Source organism: Myxocyprinus asiaticus, chromosome 33, assembly GCF_019703515.2.
Source record: "Myxocyprinus asiaticus isolate MX2 ecotype Aquarium Trade chromosome 33, UBuf_Myxa_2, whole genome shotgun sequence".
NCBI lineage: Eukaryota > Metazoa > Chordata > Actinopteri > Cypriniformes > Catostomidae > Myxocyprinus > Myxocyprinus asiaticus.
In genome coordinates this window covers 38,611,171-38,628,519 of record NC_059376.1, presented here as the reverse complement: position 1 = coordinate 38,628,519, position 17,349 = coordinate 38,611,171, and the positions used below count along the sequence as shown (strand labels likewise).

At 38.7% G+C, this 17,349-nt stretch overlaps 1 protein-coding gene across 2 annotated transcripts in view; it reads left to right on the top strand.

The window, feature by feature from the left end:
• Positions 1-17,349, top strand: part of LOC127424610 (metabotropic glutamate receptor 6-like) — a 79,308-nt gene extending 61,959 nt beyond the window's left edge. The window contains exons 10-12 of one of the 2 annotated variants that reach the window (XM_051669954.1): positions 1,126-1,437; positions 8,804-9,055; positions 15,717-17,349. In XM_051669954.1, coding sequence (XP_051525914.1) covers positions 1,126-1,437; positions 8,804-9,046 — 555 coding nt within the window. In that variant the 3' untranslated portion in view covers positions 9,047-9,055; positions 15,717-17,349. Of the gene's footprint in view, positions 1-1,125; positions 1,438-8,803; positions 9,060-15,716 lie in introns of both variants that reach the window. The other variant, XM_051669955.1, reaches the window with a different exon arrangement.

Here is a 17,349-nt window from a genome sequence, read left to right as displayed (position 1 = left end):
AGTCATACACATCTGGGATGGCATGAGGGTGAGTAAATAATGAGATAATTTTCATTTTTGGGAGAACTATTCCTTTAAGTTAATTCCATATGAACACTAAGTTAAGTGAACTTAACTGTACAAGTTTTGGAGACGCCTTTACTCAATTCAATCGAGGGAAAGAGTTTACGTAATCAATAGAGTTGAGTCAACTTATTAGGGTTTTCAGTGTGCACAGCATTTGATATTAACAACAATAGAACGGTCCAGATGGTTTACTGTACAAAAATTAAAGATTTTTAGTTATATTTTAAAATGTATTAATATTACTTTTAACCAGATACACTCAACAATATGCAAAACATTTTAATATGACATAAGTTAAATAGCAAAATATAGGACAATTTTGGTTTCTAAATGTTTAAATTTCGATATGGTCATGCTCTCGGCAGCCAATAATTCACAGCACAAACCATATTGTTGTTGGCACAAACCATGTCTAATTTTTAAAACCTCATTACCAAGTCAGGCTGGTCTGTTCTGATGTGTTTAGTATAGTTTTGGGTACAGGACTTTCTAAACATTAGCTTAGCCATGCTGGGAGACCTGCTTAAACCAGCTGAGACCTCACCCTGTTTTTGTTTTGTTTTTTTCATTAGGGATGAACCCATTTTTTATTATGAGGTCTGGGTCTTATTTTCTTTTTCCTTGTCTAGTTTTGTTCATGGTCTTTGAGGATGAGGGCATGTCATGCAACTGTTCCATGTTGGCATCTACCAAATTTGGCTACAGCTACAACAAAGTGACAAATTTGAACCAAACTACTGTTGAATCTGATTGGACGCATAGCTTTTGACGTGAACAACAAAAGATTTTCTCCTCCCTTTAAAAAGTTGCAATGCTTCTTTATTTTGCTCTATTAATTATACACTATTATACAGTTAGTTATGTTTTATTATGTGCATAATGAATTTTACCCTGCAGTCCACAACTATGTCAGAACAGCCCTGCAACCCATTTTTGGGTCACGATCCACCAGTTAACCACTGCTCAACATCAATCCCTTGACAAATGCGTCTGTCCTTCTGTCTGAGTCTCTGCGTTGATCATAAGCTTTTATTTCCTCCCATTTCTCTTTCTCTGCAGGTGGTGGGTGTGTTTGTCTGGTTTGGCGTGATGCCGCCACACACCATCGTGGACTATGAAGAATTGCGGCCGCCCAATCCAGAGCTGGCACGTGGAATCCTGAAGTGTGACATGTCTGATTTGTCACTCATCTGTTGTCTGAGCTACAGTATTTTGCTGATGGTCACATGCACAGTCTACGCTGTCAAGAGCCGTGGCGTACCCGAGACCTTCAACGAAGCAAAACCAATCGGCTTCACCATGTATACCACTTGCATCGTCTGGCTGGCATTTGTGCCTATTTTCTTTGGCACAGCACAGTCCACAGAGAAGGTTAGATGTATATTATATAACTACTGTACACACTGTATATATATATATATATATATATATATATATATATATATACAGTACTTAACTTTGTATTTTCTATTCACACAACATGATAAAGCTGGATATGTTCCTGGATCACATTCATTGTTGGAACAGTAGGAATTAAGGGAAATGATTGGTTAAAGGAATATTCCAACCTGGTCTCATTGTGAAATGTGACTCTAAATGCATTTTTGCTAAATGTGTTATATGTGTCTCCAGGTACAATTCCCAGCGGTTTCCAGATTAAATGAACACTAAAGGCACTACAACAACTGTGTGTTTTATTCACTTTCACTCAAATCCTGACTTTAATGGCTGATTATGACTTTATAAATACTTATTTTTCTCTCTATAACTCAGACCCTGCTATGTTATGATATCGACCCACTTATACTCTAACACATCTTTTGAAAAACTATAAATTTTAATGCTTGTATTACAAACCCACCTACATATATACACTTATTACAACATGCTTAGTGTGTGCGGTAGCTCACCTAGGACATTGGACTTAGAGTAGGAGGGCTGCGGATCAAGTCCAGCCATGAACTCGAGCTGAGACATGACATGATAGAGTAATAGAAGTGGTACAAAATGATGTGATTGGATCAGAAAATGTGATTTTTCAATTTGCTTCTGCATTTTAAAACACTAATGTTTAGGTTTAGGTGTCGATAAGGTAAGGATGTCTTTTTTAACATCTCATTTATATTGTAAAACACTTATGGTTAGGTTTAGGCGTTGATTTGGTAAGGATGTCTTTTTTTAAAGGTCTCATTTATATTTTAAAACACTACTGGTTAGGTTTTTAAAAAGTTTTACGTTAGGGAGGTATGTTTTAAAAACATTAATCTAAAATTCACCTTAATACCTCGTCTGAATATGACACCATTTTACTCGCTTTTGGCGCCCCCAGCTGAACATTTCACTGGAAACCTGCAGCCAAACATGTTATAATGTGTTACAAATACTGTATGTTGTCATGTTCACGTAAATTTCAGACTGGAATATTCTGGGCTTAATACAAGCTCAATCAACAGCATTTGTGGGATAATGTTAACACAAATCTCTATTTCAAACTTGTCCCTCTTTTTCTTTAAAAAAAGCAAAAATCTCGGTTAGAGTGAGAAATTTACAATGGAATTAAATGGGGGCCAATCTGTAAACATTAAAATTCTCTCTGTTTCAAAAGTATAGCCACAAGACGTAAACAGTATGCATGTTAACATGATTTTAGAATGATAAAATCGCATTATTAGCCTTTTCTATGTAACGTTATGTCTAATTTTAGAACTTTGTTGCCATGACCACTTAACGCTGTAAACCTTACAACCCTATATGACCATAAAAATGTAAACAACTTTACAGCTCAAATAGCACACCATTTTTAACAGAAGAATTAATGTAAGTCCTTTTATCAAATTATAAGCTTCAAATATCTGCCTTTGAACCTCCAAAAATTGGCTCCATTCACTTCCATTGTAAATGCCTCACTGTTGTCATCTGATTTTGTTGATTCATGTTTTTCATGTCTTTTATTTTGAAAAGTTTAGTTCCTGTTTCATGTCATGTGTTCCCTAGTCATGTGATTCCTGTTTCCCTCCATGTTCTTGTGTCTTGTTTTCATTGGGTTATTGTCTTTTATCTTGTTATCAGTTCTGTCTGTTCATTGTTCCCTCATCTTTGTTTTACCCCTTGTCCATGTATTTAAGCCCTCATGTTTTCCATTGTCCTTTGTCAGGTATTGTGTTTAGGTAACGTTGTTTAAGCCAAGTCAAGTCGAGTCATGTCAAGTCAAGTTTAGTCAAGTTCATGTTTATGTTTTGTTTAGTTCATGTTTATAGTTAGGGTTATTGGATATCATTTATGTAAATACAATTGCACTTGGGTTCTTCATTCCATCGTCTCTTCGTTTACCTCATCGCTCAGCATCGTTACAGAATACCTGACCTAACCATAAACCCAGCAATCCAACTCCTATGCCTACGTCAGGGGAGTCGTCCCCTGGAGGATTATGTGGAGGATTTCTGCACTCTGGCCTGCCGGGTGGACTTTAATGAGGTCGCCCTCAAAGACTGTTTCCATTTTGGATTAAGTGAGCCAGTTTCCTCCCTGATGCCTAGCGGTCGGAGTACTTACTCAGTATATCGACCTTGCCCTGCAGATTATTGGTTCTATGTTCACTGTAGGGGAGGCGGATGCCAAGCCGGAGTCCCACGTCATGGCCGCCGAGCCAGCGTCCCACGTCATGGCCGCCGAGCCAGCGTCCCACGTCATGGTCGACGAGCCAGCGTCCCACGACATGGCCGCCGAGCCAGCGTCCCACGTCATGGTCGACGAGCCAGCGTCCCACGTCATGGCCGACGAGCCAGCGTCCCACGACATGGCCGACGAGCCAGCGTCCCACGACATGGCCGCCGAGCCAGAGTTCCACGTCATGGCCGCGGAGCCAGAGATCCACGTCATTGCCGCCGAGCCAGAGTTCCACGTCATGGCTGCTGAGCTAGCGCCATCTTTAGCCACGCCTCAGCCTGCTCCATGCCATGTCACATCAACGCCTCAGCCTGCTTCACACCATGTCACAGCCACGCCTGAGCCTGCTCCACGCCACGTCACAGCCATGCCTGAGCCTGCTCCACGCCACGTCACAGCCATGCCTGAGCCTGCTCCACGCCACGTCACAGCCATGCCTGAGCCTGCTCCACGCCATGTCACAGCCATGCCTGAGCCTGCTCCACGCCACGTCACAGCCATGCCTGAGCCTGCTCCACGCCACGTCACAGCCATGCCTGAGCCTGCTCCATGCTACGTCACAGCAACGCCTGAGCCTGCTCCATGCCACTTCACAGCCACGCCTGAGTCTGCTCCATGCCATGTCAAAAGCACATCTGAGCTATTGGACCTGGAGATGGTTCCCGCCCTTGTACCCACCCTTAGTTCTCCTGATCAGGCAAGGGGAACTTTCGACCCTCCGACCCCACCTAGACCCTCCAAGCCCTGGACTCCGCCTTGGCCTGTCGATCCCTTGACATCACCTCGCTCTACGTTCCCTCGGCTCCACCACGGTCCTTCAGCCTGTTGGCTTTACCGGGTCCCTCATCCCTCCAGCTCCGCCTTGGTCAATCAGTCACCTGGCTCCGCCTTGGCTCTCCGATCCTCTGGCTACGCCTCGTCTGTCTGATCCATCAGCTCCACCGGGGACCTCCTTCCCTAAGGCTCCACCTTGGTCCTCAGTCCCACCGGCTCCGCCTCAGTCTTCCGATCCCCCAGCTCTGCCTTGCTCCTCCGAGCCTCCGGCGCCGCCTTGGTCCTCCCTGCCTCCGGCTCCACCCTGGCCCTTCGAGTCTTCGTCTATTCTCCATGGCTCTGCCCCTCGAGCCTCTTACGGCTCCGCCTTCCATGGCTCCACCCCTCGAGCCTCTCAAGGCTCCGCCTTCCATGGCTCCACCCCCCACGGGCTCCACCCTGATCCCATGCTCCACGCCCTGCCAAGCCATGCCTCAAGACCCCCTCCAGCTCCCTATTGAACTTTGAAAAATATGTCGTGTTTATTGTGTTTTAAGTTTAGTTCCTGTTTCATGTCATGTGTTCCCTAGTCATGTGATTCCTGTTTCCCTCCATGTTCTTGTGTCTTGTTTTCATTGGGTTATTGTCTTGTTATCAGTTATGTCTGTTCATTGGTTTCCTCATCTTTGTTTTTCCCCTTGTCCATGTATATAAGCCCTCAAGTTTTCCATTTTCCTTTGTCAGGTATTGTGTTTATGTAACGTTGTTTAAGCTAAGTCAAGTTTAGTCAAGTCAAGTTCATGTTTATGTTTTGTTTAGTTCATGTTTATAGTTAGGGTTATTGGATATCACTTATGTAAATAAAATTGCACTTGGGTTCTTCATTCCATCGTCTCTTCGTTTATCGCATCGCTCAGCATCGTTACAACTGTAACCTTGATTTTTTTTTTTTTTTTAAAGAAAAGGGGCAAGTCAAAATATTTTTTGTGTTAATCAACATTATGCCACAAAGGCTGTCGATTGAGTTTAACTTGCATTGAACCTGGAACATTCCTGAAAAAATGATTTTACACCCACTAACTCAACTCATTTATTTATGAACTTTTGTTTAAAGTGATTGTTCACCCAAAAATTCTGTCATCAACTCACATCTTGTTCCAAACCTGAATGACTTTCTTTCTTCTGTGGAACACAAAAGATGTTAGGCAGAACGTTAGTCTCAGTCACCATTCACTTTCATTGCATCTTTTTCCATACAATGAAAGTGAATGGTGACTGAGGCTGCCAGTCCCTAACATTGTGCCTTACATCTTTTGTGTGTGTGTGTGTGTGTGTGTGTGTGTGTGTGTGTGTGTGTGTGTGTGTTAAAAATAGACATTTGTTCATCCAAGTTTTTCCTACAATTACAGCATAATGTCATGTATTTTGCATTCTCCGCTGGCATGACTAGTTGTTTCTGTATTACTTTTCCTGTATAAAAACTGTAATGAATGCCACATTCATTGACAGTGAGAATATGACTCTCACTATTTTATGCATATACAATATTATAGAGAGGCATATTACAAAATAACATTTCAAATGTTGCCTTCCCCATCTTAAAAGCACAACATATAGAAATACAACACCACCTTCTCTGTGAAACAACTCCTGATATTTACACCACAAAATGTTCTCACAGTTCTGCTGCAATCCCTCAACAAAAGAGCTGAGCTTAGTCGACATTTAAGTCCTTAAGTAAAAAAATATTTGAAATGAAGTCATTTCAATGTGTAGGCATTGAAGTTAGCAACAACCTGCCAGCTTTACGATAGCAAGTCCAAATTGTATTGCTCGCAGTTTCTCTTTTGAAGAGGCCTTGGATATCGCAGGATGATTTGAGAAGAAAAAAGACAACATTTCACTTCTCCCCTTTATCTCCCAAAGACACACCATGACACAGAGACAAAGACTCTTTCGCCCACCAAAGAGGTTCCGGGGGTTTGACTGTGGGAGGGAGGCTGATAACAGGAATGTTTGGAGGCCTGAAAGACAATGTCTACTCATCTTAATAAAGCCAGAAGCCTCGTCAGCGGGAATTAGCGAATTAGAGCATGAGCTATTGCTGCATAGATTAAACGAACCAGGTTGCTTCACACCATTTCATGCCGCTAATAATATATGTGCCATTTCCTGGTGGGCACCCTTTTGTGCGCAGTTGTGCCTTTATTTAGTTTTGGAGTCTATATATGAGCATTTTGACAGTGTTTATTGTGTCTTTTGATGCACGGCATTCTTTCCAAAAGCACATTTTATTACTCTAAGATTGCTCTTTCATAGCTCAGGAGACTCTAGGAGTTCTCAGATATGTTTCAAATAAAAGCATTAGCTCAGATGTTTTACCTAAACTGCACCTAGACACAGTTGAGACAATTGTTGACGTACAGTAAGAGTATAAATCTGTAAAATTCATGTGAGTAGCGTAGCTCAGATGATCTGGTCTTAAAAAGAATTTGATGAGAAATTTTGATTGCAGACTTTGGTATCTTTGCAAATCGTAGCACAGGTTGAGAAATTGTTGAGATCTCTTCTGAAGCTCTAGACGAGACCTGTGAGAATACTGGGGTCTTTTTCTCCGGAGAAACAAATGGGAAGCAGGGGACTGTCTAAGAGAAACAACTGAGCCATTGAAGACCCAATAAAATAGTTTTGATCAGGTGAGACATATCAAAGTGCTTTTTGAATAGCTAATAGACTTGAATTTGCATCACAACCATGAACCATGAGAGGACAATCTCATTCTAGAGAGTGTTTTATTGGACACAATGAGTGAATGTATGATGAGTCACCAATAATGTCAGTTTTCCTGGAAGGGAAAGACTGTAAATTTTATACAGAATTCATATATCTGCTAAAAGTGAACTTTTAGGAGTACATTAGAACAGCGGTTTTACAATTTTTTGACACATGATGATCCACTTGCGAGGGACCCTTTGTGAGAAAAATTGTAAACGTGAAATTATAAAGACATGTTTGCAAAATTATATAAGTGGCTTTTATATTGTCATTGTACTAAAGCAAAATTAAATGATTAAAATAGTATCTGGAAAATATTTACTTTTTATTAAGTTAGGCTAGATAAACCCAAAGAGAAACATTTTCACAATCAATTTAAAAATTATTTGTATAGCGCTTTTCACAGTTAATATTATTACAAAGCAGCTTTACAGAGAATCCTGAAATACAACCCTATATTTCTTACAAATACGATTTTTTTATTTTATTTATTTTTCATAATACACTCAAAAGATAACTCTTTGGCTGAACTTGATTTAATCATCAACAGAGGTTCCACATGTTTGAAATTAGTTTTCGTAACTTGAAATTACTATGTAATCTCAACTCAAGTACTTTGTGAATAGGAACCTACTTGAATTGGGTAAACCCAACTAAATTAGACTCAAATTAATATTTTAATTCTTTATATATTAGCTAGTGAGGGTCAATGTTAGCATGCTAAATACATGCTGGTGGGAAGCACTATAGAGTGCATCTTGATAACTATGCTATGGTTAGCAAAGCAATTGCTCAATAAAGAGAGCAATAAATATCATGCACCTTATGTTATTGTCCTCATCCAAAACTCAAGCTCCACTCTTCAACACAATGGCAACATAAACGTTAGGCACCAGCAAGTATCCCCATTTATATTCTCTCATTATATTCAAAAACATATCAAATAACACTAGGAACTAGCAATAAATGACACCAAACAAAAAATATTCATGTTGTCCCAACATAAATTAATTAGAGTAAACTTTTTTTCATTGACACAACTCTGTTAAATTAAGTTTACTTGGTTACATGTATTTTTGAGGAATATTAACAAGGGAAGATTCAGTAAACCTAGTGATAGTGAAAGTAAATTTGCAGGTTTGTTTTTATTTCTTACGGTTGCCTGTCAATAAAACAAAGGCTGTCAGTAGAATAAAATAATTCTGAATTATCTCACATCAAAGCTAAAATACGTGAACAAAAAAATTCAGAACTCCCATTTTGATTTCATGGGGACTTTAAAGAGATCACATATGTGACCTTTCTTTCTTGAGCCTAGTTTATTCAATGGAAGAAACCAAACTTTTTCAGGGATGTGGGCAAACAGCAGAAATATCACCAAACAAACACCTTACCAGAAAATAAAAAAAACTTCAATGTATTTTTTCTCCTATTTTTAGGTGACTAACTCACAGAAAGTAACCTGTTTGCCAAGTAAGTGTAAATCTCAGTGTTTAGATGATCCTGTGGTCTCTAACTCTTGATGTATCATCTCTGTGTCTAGATGTTCATCCAGACGACTACCCTGACCGTTTCCATGAGTCTGAGTGCGTCTGTGTCTCTGGGGATGCTCTACATGCCGAAATTCTACGTCATCATCTTCCACCCAGAGCAGAACGTACAGAAACGCAAGCGCAGCTTCAAGGCTGTGGTGCAAGCTGCCACCATGTCCTCACGCCTCTCGCAGAAATCCATCAATGAGAAGCAGAATGGAGAAACTAAGATTGAGCCAGACAGGACGCAGTAGCAGGTCCTAGTAGGTAACACCCACTTACATACCCAAACCCTTGAAAAACCCTGCTGGACAAACCAGGTCACATGAGATTACGGTGATCAAACTGGTCAACCAGTTAGGTCAGAGCTGTGTTTTTGAATGTGGTTAATCAGCTCAGCTAGGATCTCACCAGTTTAGCCATGGTAGCCTATCAGCCCTAACCAAGTTGAACAAGATGGTCCACATTGGTCCCATCACCTGGTAGTCCAGGTGATCAATCACCTAAATCACAACCACAAGACCCTGGCAACCATCCTTATCTCCCTAGCATCATGGCAACACGTTTTGTCTTTTTATAGAATATAAGTACCACCATGAACTAGAATTCAGAGAAAATCCCTAACTTGCTCTAGTGATCTCTAATGGTTTATGGCAAGCTGCTGTCAAATGACTTATAACAGGGATCTGCCGAGAAATTATGTGCAGTCATATATTTTGTTGCAATAAACTGTCCTCAGAGCTTCGAAGATGGGATTGTTAGGCAATTCAGTGCTTTAAAATCAAGATTTTAGGTGCCCTGAATACTTTTAAGTGAATTGTAATGAGTGCCCCCTCACATTTTTATACCCATAGCATCTCTCTCTCTCTCTCTCTCTACTTGCTTTCTATCTCACTCTTTTAAATAACAGTGAAATGCTTTTGGGGTTATTTTGCTCTTGTTCTCTATCTCTGCAGCACACATTTGCTTCTTCGAGTTTGAAGCAGCACATCTCGTTACGTCCATATTACTGAGCTTTTAGAAGCAAAAATCACTAAGCCTGCATGACATTCCTGAATTGATGCTTGTTGATATGGTTGTCCTCTGTGTGCCAGTGATATTTGGATGCTGAAGCAAAGAAACTAAGCAAATGAATTACTAAAGTTGTGTGCTTAGAAGAACATTGATGAAAGCTGATTCTGCAGCTAATGAATTTATGATGTTTTTAAAACAACTGCACTTAATAACAGTTTTAATAATACAAATTCTCTTCTCTGTTGCACATTTTAGGAGTATATTAATTGTAATGTGAATAAACAGATGTAGTTCGACTCTTTTATATTTTTGATTATGATGTATAATGTAAAATTTTGATTATTAGATTACTCAACATGCATGCAGCTTCACAGACTGCTGATTTCTTCATTTTTCAAACTGGATGGTTTAAATATTCATTGTTAGCTCATAATGTATTACAGTTTTTCTGAATTGCTAAAACACTAAACCCCATTTTCCTAAAGGCCTAAACCCATTTGTCGAATCAGTCACTCTTTTTGCAAAACTCTAAACACATTCTCACTCACTTAAACACATTTCTCACTGTGATGCACTCGTGTTGCCAAACGGTAAACACGGGCAGCAAAAGTTAAGTACAACTACAACACAGTGATGCTGAGGCAGAATTAATCTCTCACTGACTGTGATTTTACAGTTGCACAACATTTTTGATTGTACTGTAATGTGTTTTTCATTTAGAGCAGAGGTTCCCAACCCTGTTCCTGGAGGCCCCCCAACACTACACATATTGGATATCTCCCTAATCAAACACACCTGATTCAACTCATGAGCTCGTTAGTGGAGACTCCAAGACCTGAATTGGGTATTTCAGATAAGGGAGATATACAAAATGTGCAGTGCTAGGGGGCCTCCAGGAAAAGGGTTGGGAAACACTGATTAGTGTTTTGTTCTTTGGGGTTTTGCAGTTGGGCTGCTGTATTTTTACAGTATGCGAGTGCTGAATATACAGACATTCAGTACTGTATTACCTGCAGTACTTACAGTATACAGTATATTCACTATACTACTGTAAGTTGTGATTACTATATATTTCTTTTTGACAGTAATTGCAAAATGTACTTACTATATACAATAAAAAATAAAAACAATCTATAACTACATGCCCTGGACGCTGTGTCCTCCATTTTCTGATGTAGTGTCTAATGAACGCTCTATAGTGTTTATAAATTGACTGGCTGTGTGTAGCATCGTTTGATTTTGAGCACAGATGAAATGGTTTTGAGGCGATTGTTTGATTTTGCCAGAAGAGTCAGGGGTTTTGTGAATCTAGTTTTTTGAAGATTTGGTTTTGTGTTTAAAGTTGTGATAAATTGGGTTTCAAGACATGTCTAAGCAATTGTGAAAAACTGTAACTAATGTTAACAAATTGATCCTTATTGTACAGTGTTACCTATAAATGCTATTTAAGTGTTATTTATTGTTAGTTCATGTTAACTATTGCGCTAACTAACAACTATTGCGTTACACAACCTTACTGTAAAGTGTTACCGCAGTTTCTTTTCGTATGTATGTCATATTCATATGTATACTGTACATACATAGTGCTGAAGTATACAGTTCTGTCATTGAATAAACAAATGCTAATGCAGATCATCAACTTGACAGTTGATTGACAGTTATAAGCAATGACCTGTTTTGTTAGTTGTGTTGATCCCTGAAGAGGAGAGTTACCGCAGTCTTACACTTGCCCTATCACTCCTCTGCCCTTAAACAGGGAAATTTTCCCCTGGCTACTACACAGAAACAGGTCGAGATGTCAGTATGACAAATCAATTTTGATAATGAGGCATCTACTAGAACTACTGACCTCAAATGAATGGCAATGTACAGTCTATTGAGGCTGCTTATGTTTTTGTGATTATAGACTTACATTAAAGAAGGGACCAGAGCCATATCTAGGGACCAGAAAATCATAGAGACTTAGGGGTGGACTCTTAATTTTGGGTCAGTGAGCAAACACCTAGCAACACCCTAGGAACTGCATAACAAAGGATAGATAGTTAGATAGATAGATAGACAGACAGACAGACAGACAGACAGACAGATACGTGAAAAAGATTTCTTCTGTTTTTGTGTATATCTCATACTAAACTGTTTTAAAAAAATCTAACATAAAACAAAGGCAATCAGAGTAAACACAAAATACAGTTTTTAAATGATAATGTTATTCATTGAAGCAAAAAAGCTATCCAATTCCAACTGGGCCTGTGTGAATAAGTATTTGCCCCCTTAGTAACTAAATTCCCACATCTATGAAACTGTATTCATAATGGGGTTCAGCTGGACTAGATACATCCAGTCCTGATTACTGCCAGCCCTGTTCAATCAAATCAACACCTAAATAGAACTTTTTCAGCAGCATGAAGTTGGCTAAAAGTTCTCACCCAGTAGCACACTATGCCAAGGACAAAAGAAATTCCAGAAATGATGAGGAAAAAGGTGACTGAAATACATCAGTCTGGGAAAGGTTACAAAGCTATTTCAAAAGCTCTGGGACTCCAAAGAACCACAGTGATAGCCATTATCTCCAAATGGAGAAAACTTGGCACAGCAGTGATTCTTCCCAGAAGTGGCCGACCTTCCAAAATTCCTCCAAAAGCACAGCGACGACTCATTCAGAAAGTCACACAAAAGCCAAGGACAGAAGCCAAGGAATTGCAGGCCTCTCTCTCATCAATAAAGGTCACTGTTCATGACTCTACTGTCAGAAAGACACTGGCCAAAAATACCATCCATGGAAGAGTGATGAGGCGAAAACCACTGCTAACCCAGAAGAACATTAAGGCTCGTCTGAATTTTGCCACAACACACCTTGATGATCCTCAAACCTTTTTAGAGAATGTTCTGTGGACTGATGAGTCAAAAGTGGAACTGTTTGGAAGACAGGGGTCCTTTTACACATTGGGAAAATCAAATACAGAATTCCACAAAAAGTCAAAAACAGTGAAGCATGGTGGTGGTAGTGTGATGATGTGGGGATGCTTTGCTGCTTCAGGGTGACTTGCAATAACTGAGGGAAACATGAATTCTGCTCTCTACCAGAAAATCCTAAAGGAGAACATCTGGTGATCAGTTCGTGAGTTGAAACTCAAGCGCAACTGGATTATGCAGCAAGACAAAGATCCAAAGCGTAGGAGTAAGTGCACCTCTGAATGGCTTAAAAGAAGCTAAATGAAAGTTTCGGAGTGACCTAGTCAAAGTCCTGACTTGAACCCAATTGAGATGCTGTGGCAGGACCTTAAACGGGCAGTTCATGCTCGAAAACCCTCCAATGTGGCTGAACTAAAGCAGTTCTGCAAAGAAGGGTGGGACACAATTCCACCACAGTGTTGTGAAAAGACTGATCTTTAGTTATCGGACGTGTTTGGATGCAGTTGTTGCTGCTAAAGGTGGCACAACCAGCTATTAAGTTTAAGGGGGCAGTTAGTTTTTCACATGAGTGATATAGGTGTTGGATAACTCTTTTACTTCAATAAAAATATATATATATATTTGAAAACTGTAGTTTGTGTTTACTCAGGTTGCCTTTGTTTTATGTTATATCTCGTTTGAAGATCTAAAACAATTTAGTATGAAAAATACTCAAAAACAGAAGAATACTTTTTCACAGCACTATAGATAGATAGATAGATAGATAGATAGATAGATAGACGGACAGATGGATGGACGGACAGATAGATAGATAGTGTAGACAGACAGACGGACAGACAGACAGACACATAGATTGATGGATGTAGCTTCAAATCTGAGTAGTTAGAGTAGTTAGAATTCATCATTTTGATCTTGGTTTATGGATTTTGGAAAAAGATAGAATAACAGTATGCAGACTATGTTAAGCCAAAATAATGACCACTTCAAACAGGTTTCCAGAATATTTACCCCCTGCCATTGGATGGACAAACAGATAGCCCCACCCCAAACTCACGCCATTGGTTGAGCCAAGGTTACCATGTCAGTCTATTTGGATCAAAATAATTTTTTGAAAGCACCACAATGTTTACACTTCCTACTCCCTTAAATATATGAATGAAACAAGTGTCCTGAGATATCTCACCAGTTTCTGTGACAGCTGTAGGATTTGTAAACAGCAAACAAAAATGTGTCCGCGGACATTGATGCTTTTCACCTGTCAATCATTTTGCTCGTTCTCATAGTGTTGTATTTGAACCGGATCATTGAGGCTATGATTCATAATGTTTGTCAGTTGAGTGTGCTATTGTGCCACTGTTGAATTTGACAGCCACAGGAACAAACAATGCTGCTCTTTTGCTTGGTTTTGGTCTCAAAATGATCTATTCATGAAGGGCATATGTGACATATTTAGATGGTCCCTTGCCATATCCTCCACAGTTTTAGCAATAAATGCTTTTAGAGTTATTAAAAAATGCGTTACTAAATAATTTATAACCTTTCTTTTATGATCAAATTAGAACTTTCCTGACCCATGACATATAAAAATATATTTATTTTTATTTATTTGTTTATCTTATTTATGTATACATTTGTGTTGGTTTATATGTATATTTCTTTTTTCTTTATTTTCTTTATTTTTTCTTTCACCTGTACTTCGTGTCTTTATAACTCAGTGATTGTATTCATACATTGTTCGATCTGTGTAATTTTGTACATCTTATTGAACATATTATTGAACCTTCTGTTTTTCAATAAAATAAAACCTCACAGTTTTAGCACAATGTGTGGACTTTTCAGACAGCCCCTTACCCATCGCAGGTGAACTTTCCAACTCATATCAATGTCAAATTAACGATCTGGAACGATTTCACCATGACGACATCTGACCAGTTTAAATACAGGACAAATTGCATCCCATATTGATTTGATGCGGGACTCATCATTTCATCTTTAAATATGAGACAATCCCGTATTTATGGAATGGGTGGCGACCTTATTCACACTATCAAAAACACCTATTATAAATCCCGGCTTTTGCTAAGAAATGGATCTACAAATGGAATGTATTTGTCTTTACTAGAAAATGCTGCACTCATGAGAAGCATGACTAAAACATCCATGACTCACTTCTGTTATAAAAGGAAAACACCCACATCCACCACAACTGACTCCAAGAAGCATTTTTGTTTTGTCAAAGGAGTGTTCAATGGCATGATATATAAACAGCACTGATCTGTTCAGAGCAGACACACTGGATGTGATGGCATATCATGCTTTCTCTCCCAATCTGACATTTGTGGGTGTTGCTCACAAGAGAATGTTGTTAGAAGAGATAAACAATGTGTCAGCACACCAAACTTTTCATGTCCAGAGGCCATATCCCTTTCGCATTGTCATACAAAATTTTAGTTGTTGTTTGACCTTTTGTTCCCGCACTCGAGCTTAAAAATGCAACAAAAGAACTTTCTTTCCACATTAAAAGCTACAGACTGATCACACTGTGAATTCGGCGACAGTAGGTCGAAAGTTCTGCTGCTGAAATTGGTCTGCGCTTACCAAAATTCGAAACCACTGCCCCCAGTGGCTGAAGCTGGAAGTGTTGTTGAGGTGAAATGTCCACAGGGTGGCACTCAAAAACAGCTGTATTTTAGTTGTAAATTATGAAATGCGGTCAACAGCAATGCATGTTTAATTTACCCTACTCCCTTAGCAAAACCCCTACTCTAAACCCAACCCTCAGTGGAGGAAAATTTTTATTTTAGAGCAAAAATGCAACTTCCGAATCATGCCCACCATTGTTTATGTGAATGTGATTACTTCATGGTTCCCACAAGTTCATGTCTCAAAAGGAAAAAAACACACACACTTATAAAGTGCCAAGCTAATTTATTTTTATTTTTTTTGCTGAGTGTTGCTGAGTTTCTCATATTTACAGATCTGTCTGTGTACTTACAGGTGACCCTTGGAGCAGCTGTGTAGAACACAAATCACAGAAGAACTGCATCAAAGGGAGGGTTTTGCTGTGTTGTATTTTGCTTGTTCCAGGTGAGGACGATAATAAAGCCAACGTTACTGACTGTAAAACATAAACTGCAAACACTGCGAACAGAAAATACTTTATCGAGCATCTTTGTTGAACACTTGATATGCTTCATACTGTAGATATAGAATGTGTCCAAAAAACTTTCTCATCCAGATGATTTTTTGCAGATAGCCCAACACAATCTCCCTTTTTCTCTCCCTTTTTTACCTCAAAAAGGAAAAAGCTTTTTTGCATTTATGAGGTTGATTCGTTAAGGTAGCATAAGATGTTTACAATGGTGCAATTTTGGACTTGTGAGCACTAACAGAGTAAAACCCAAATAAATACCACAAGTTTTGCTAAAAATGCAGATTTTGACTGGTGTTAAAGAAACATTTGCACACCTTAAAAATGGCTACAGCAAATTCACTTTTCCTCAGATTAGCTCAAATTGTCTCATAATACTCAATTTTATTTTATATTATAAGCTCAAATAATAAATTAGACACTATTTTAAGTCATTCCTGTATTTTAGCTTTGTGCATCTAATATTTATGTAAATAATTGTAACTAGAATTGTTTAACTAGCTCGTTCAACCTTGTTCAGAGGAAACATTTATTTAATGTTAATAATTCTTAAAAGATTGATCTCCATGGCCAAAGTTATGTTGGTGCTTTTATAAAGTAACCTGTAGGAAAGGTGTGTCTCAGAACATCAATATTCAGTATCCAGAACGCACCAGAGTAAAGAATAATGTACATTTAAACTGGCTTTACTTTGTAAATAGAAGAATGTGAAGAAGTGGAAATTGTATGTGTAAAAAGTATTATTTTGTGTGTTCTAAGGCAAGTATTCTGTGTTTGACTGACAGTTTGCATGGGAAACTCCTATTATGAAAGTCTTATTATGTCACAATGTTATGTTACGACATGACTGCTGTGTGTTTCCCCATGAAATCAATTTAAAGAATGGCAGTTTACACTTTTTATTTTATTTTATTTTTTAATCAGTGTTTAGGATATCCATGTATTCTGCTGAGTTCATACTCTACATTGCGTGGGTAAACGCACCTACATTGTCTCAAGCATTGTCTCTATGAAGATGGACTGTTTGTTGAATGGTACAATCACTAACAGACAAAGCAAAGCAAATGTAATGCAAATCAGCTGTTATTTATTCAAAGAAAAGAAATGGATGCTGGTCAGAAGGCTTTGCCACAAGACTTCCTTAAATGAAAACAGAGGAGCATGATTGTATGCTGATTGTATGACTCATTGTTTTCTGAATCTTGCAGATTACATTTTCTTAGTGTTTCTGGTCTCAAATTTCATTCAATAAAAACCTACAGCAAATAGTAAAAAATTATTTCAGAAATGATTTATGGCAAATAGTTATGGTCAGTGTGTGTTTTTCACATATGCCAGAGAACAAAATAAATGTTTTAATAATGTTGTCTATTGTTGTCTTGTGATCTTACAGTCCTTTATTGTCATTTTATTTTAGGAATCTAGCATTCTACAAGGAATGTAGGCCTATATACAAACAGTATGTGTCATACACATTTA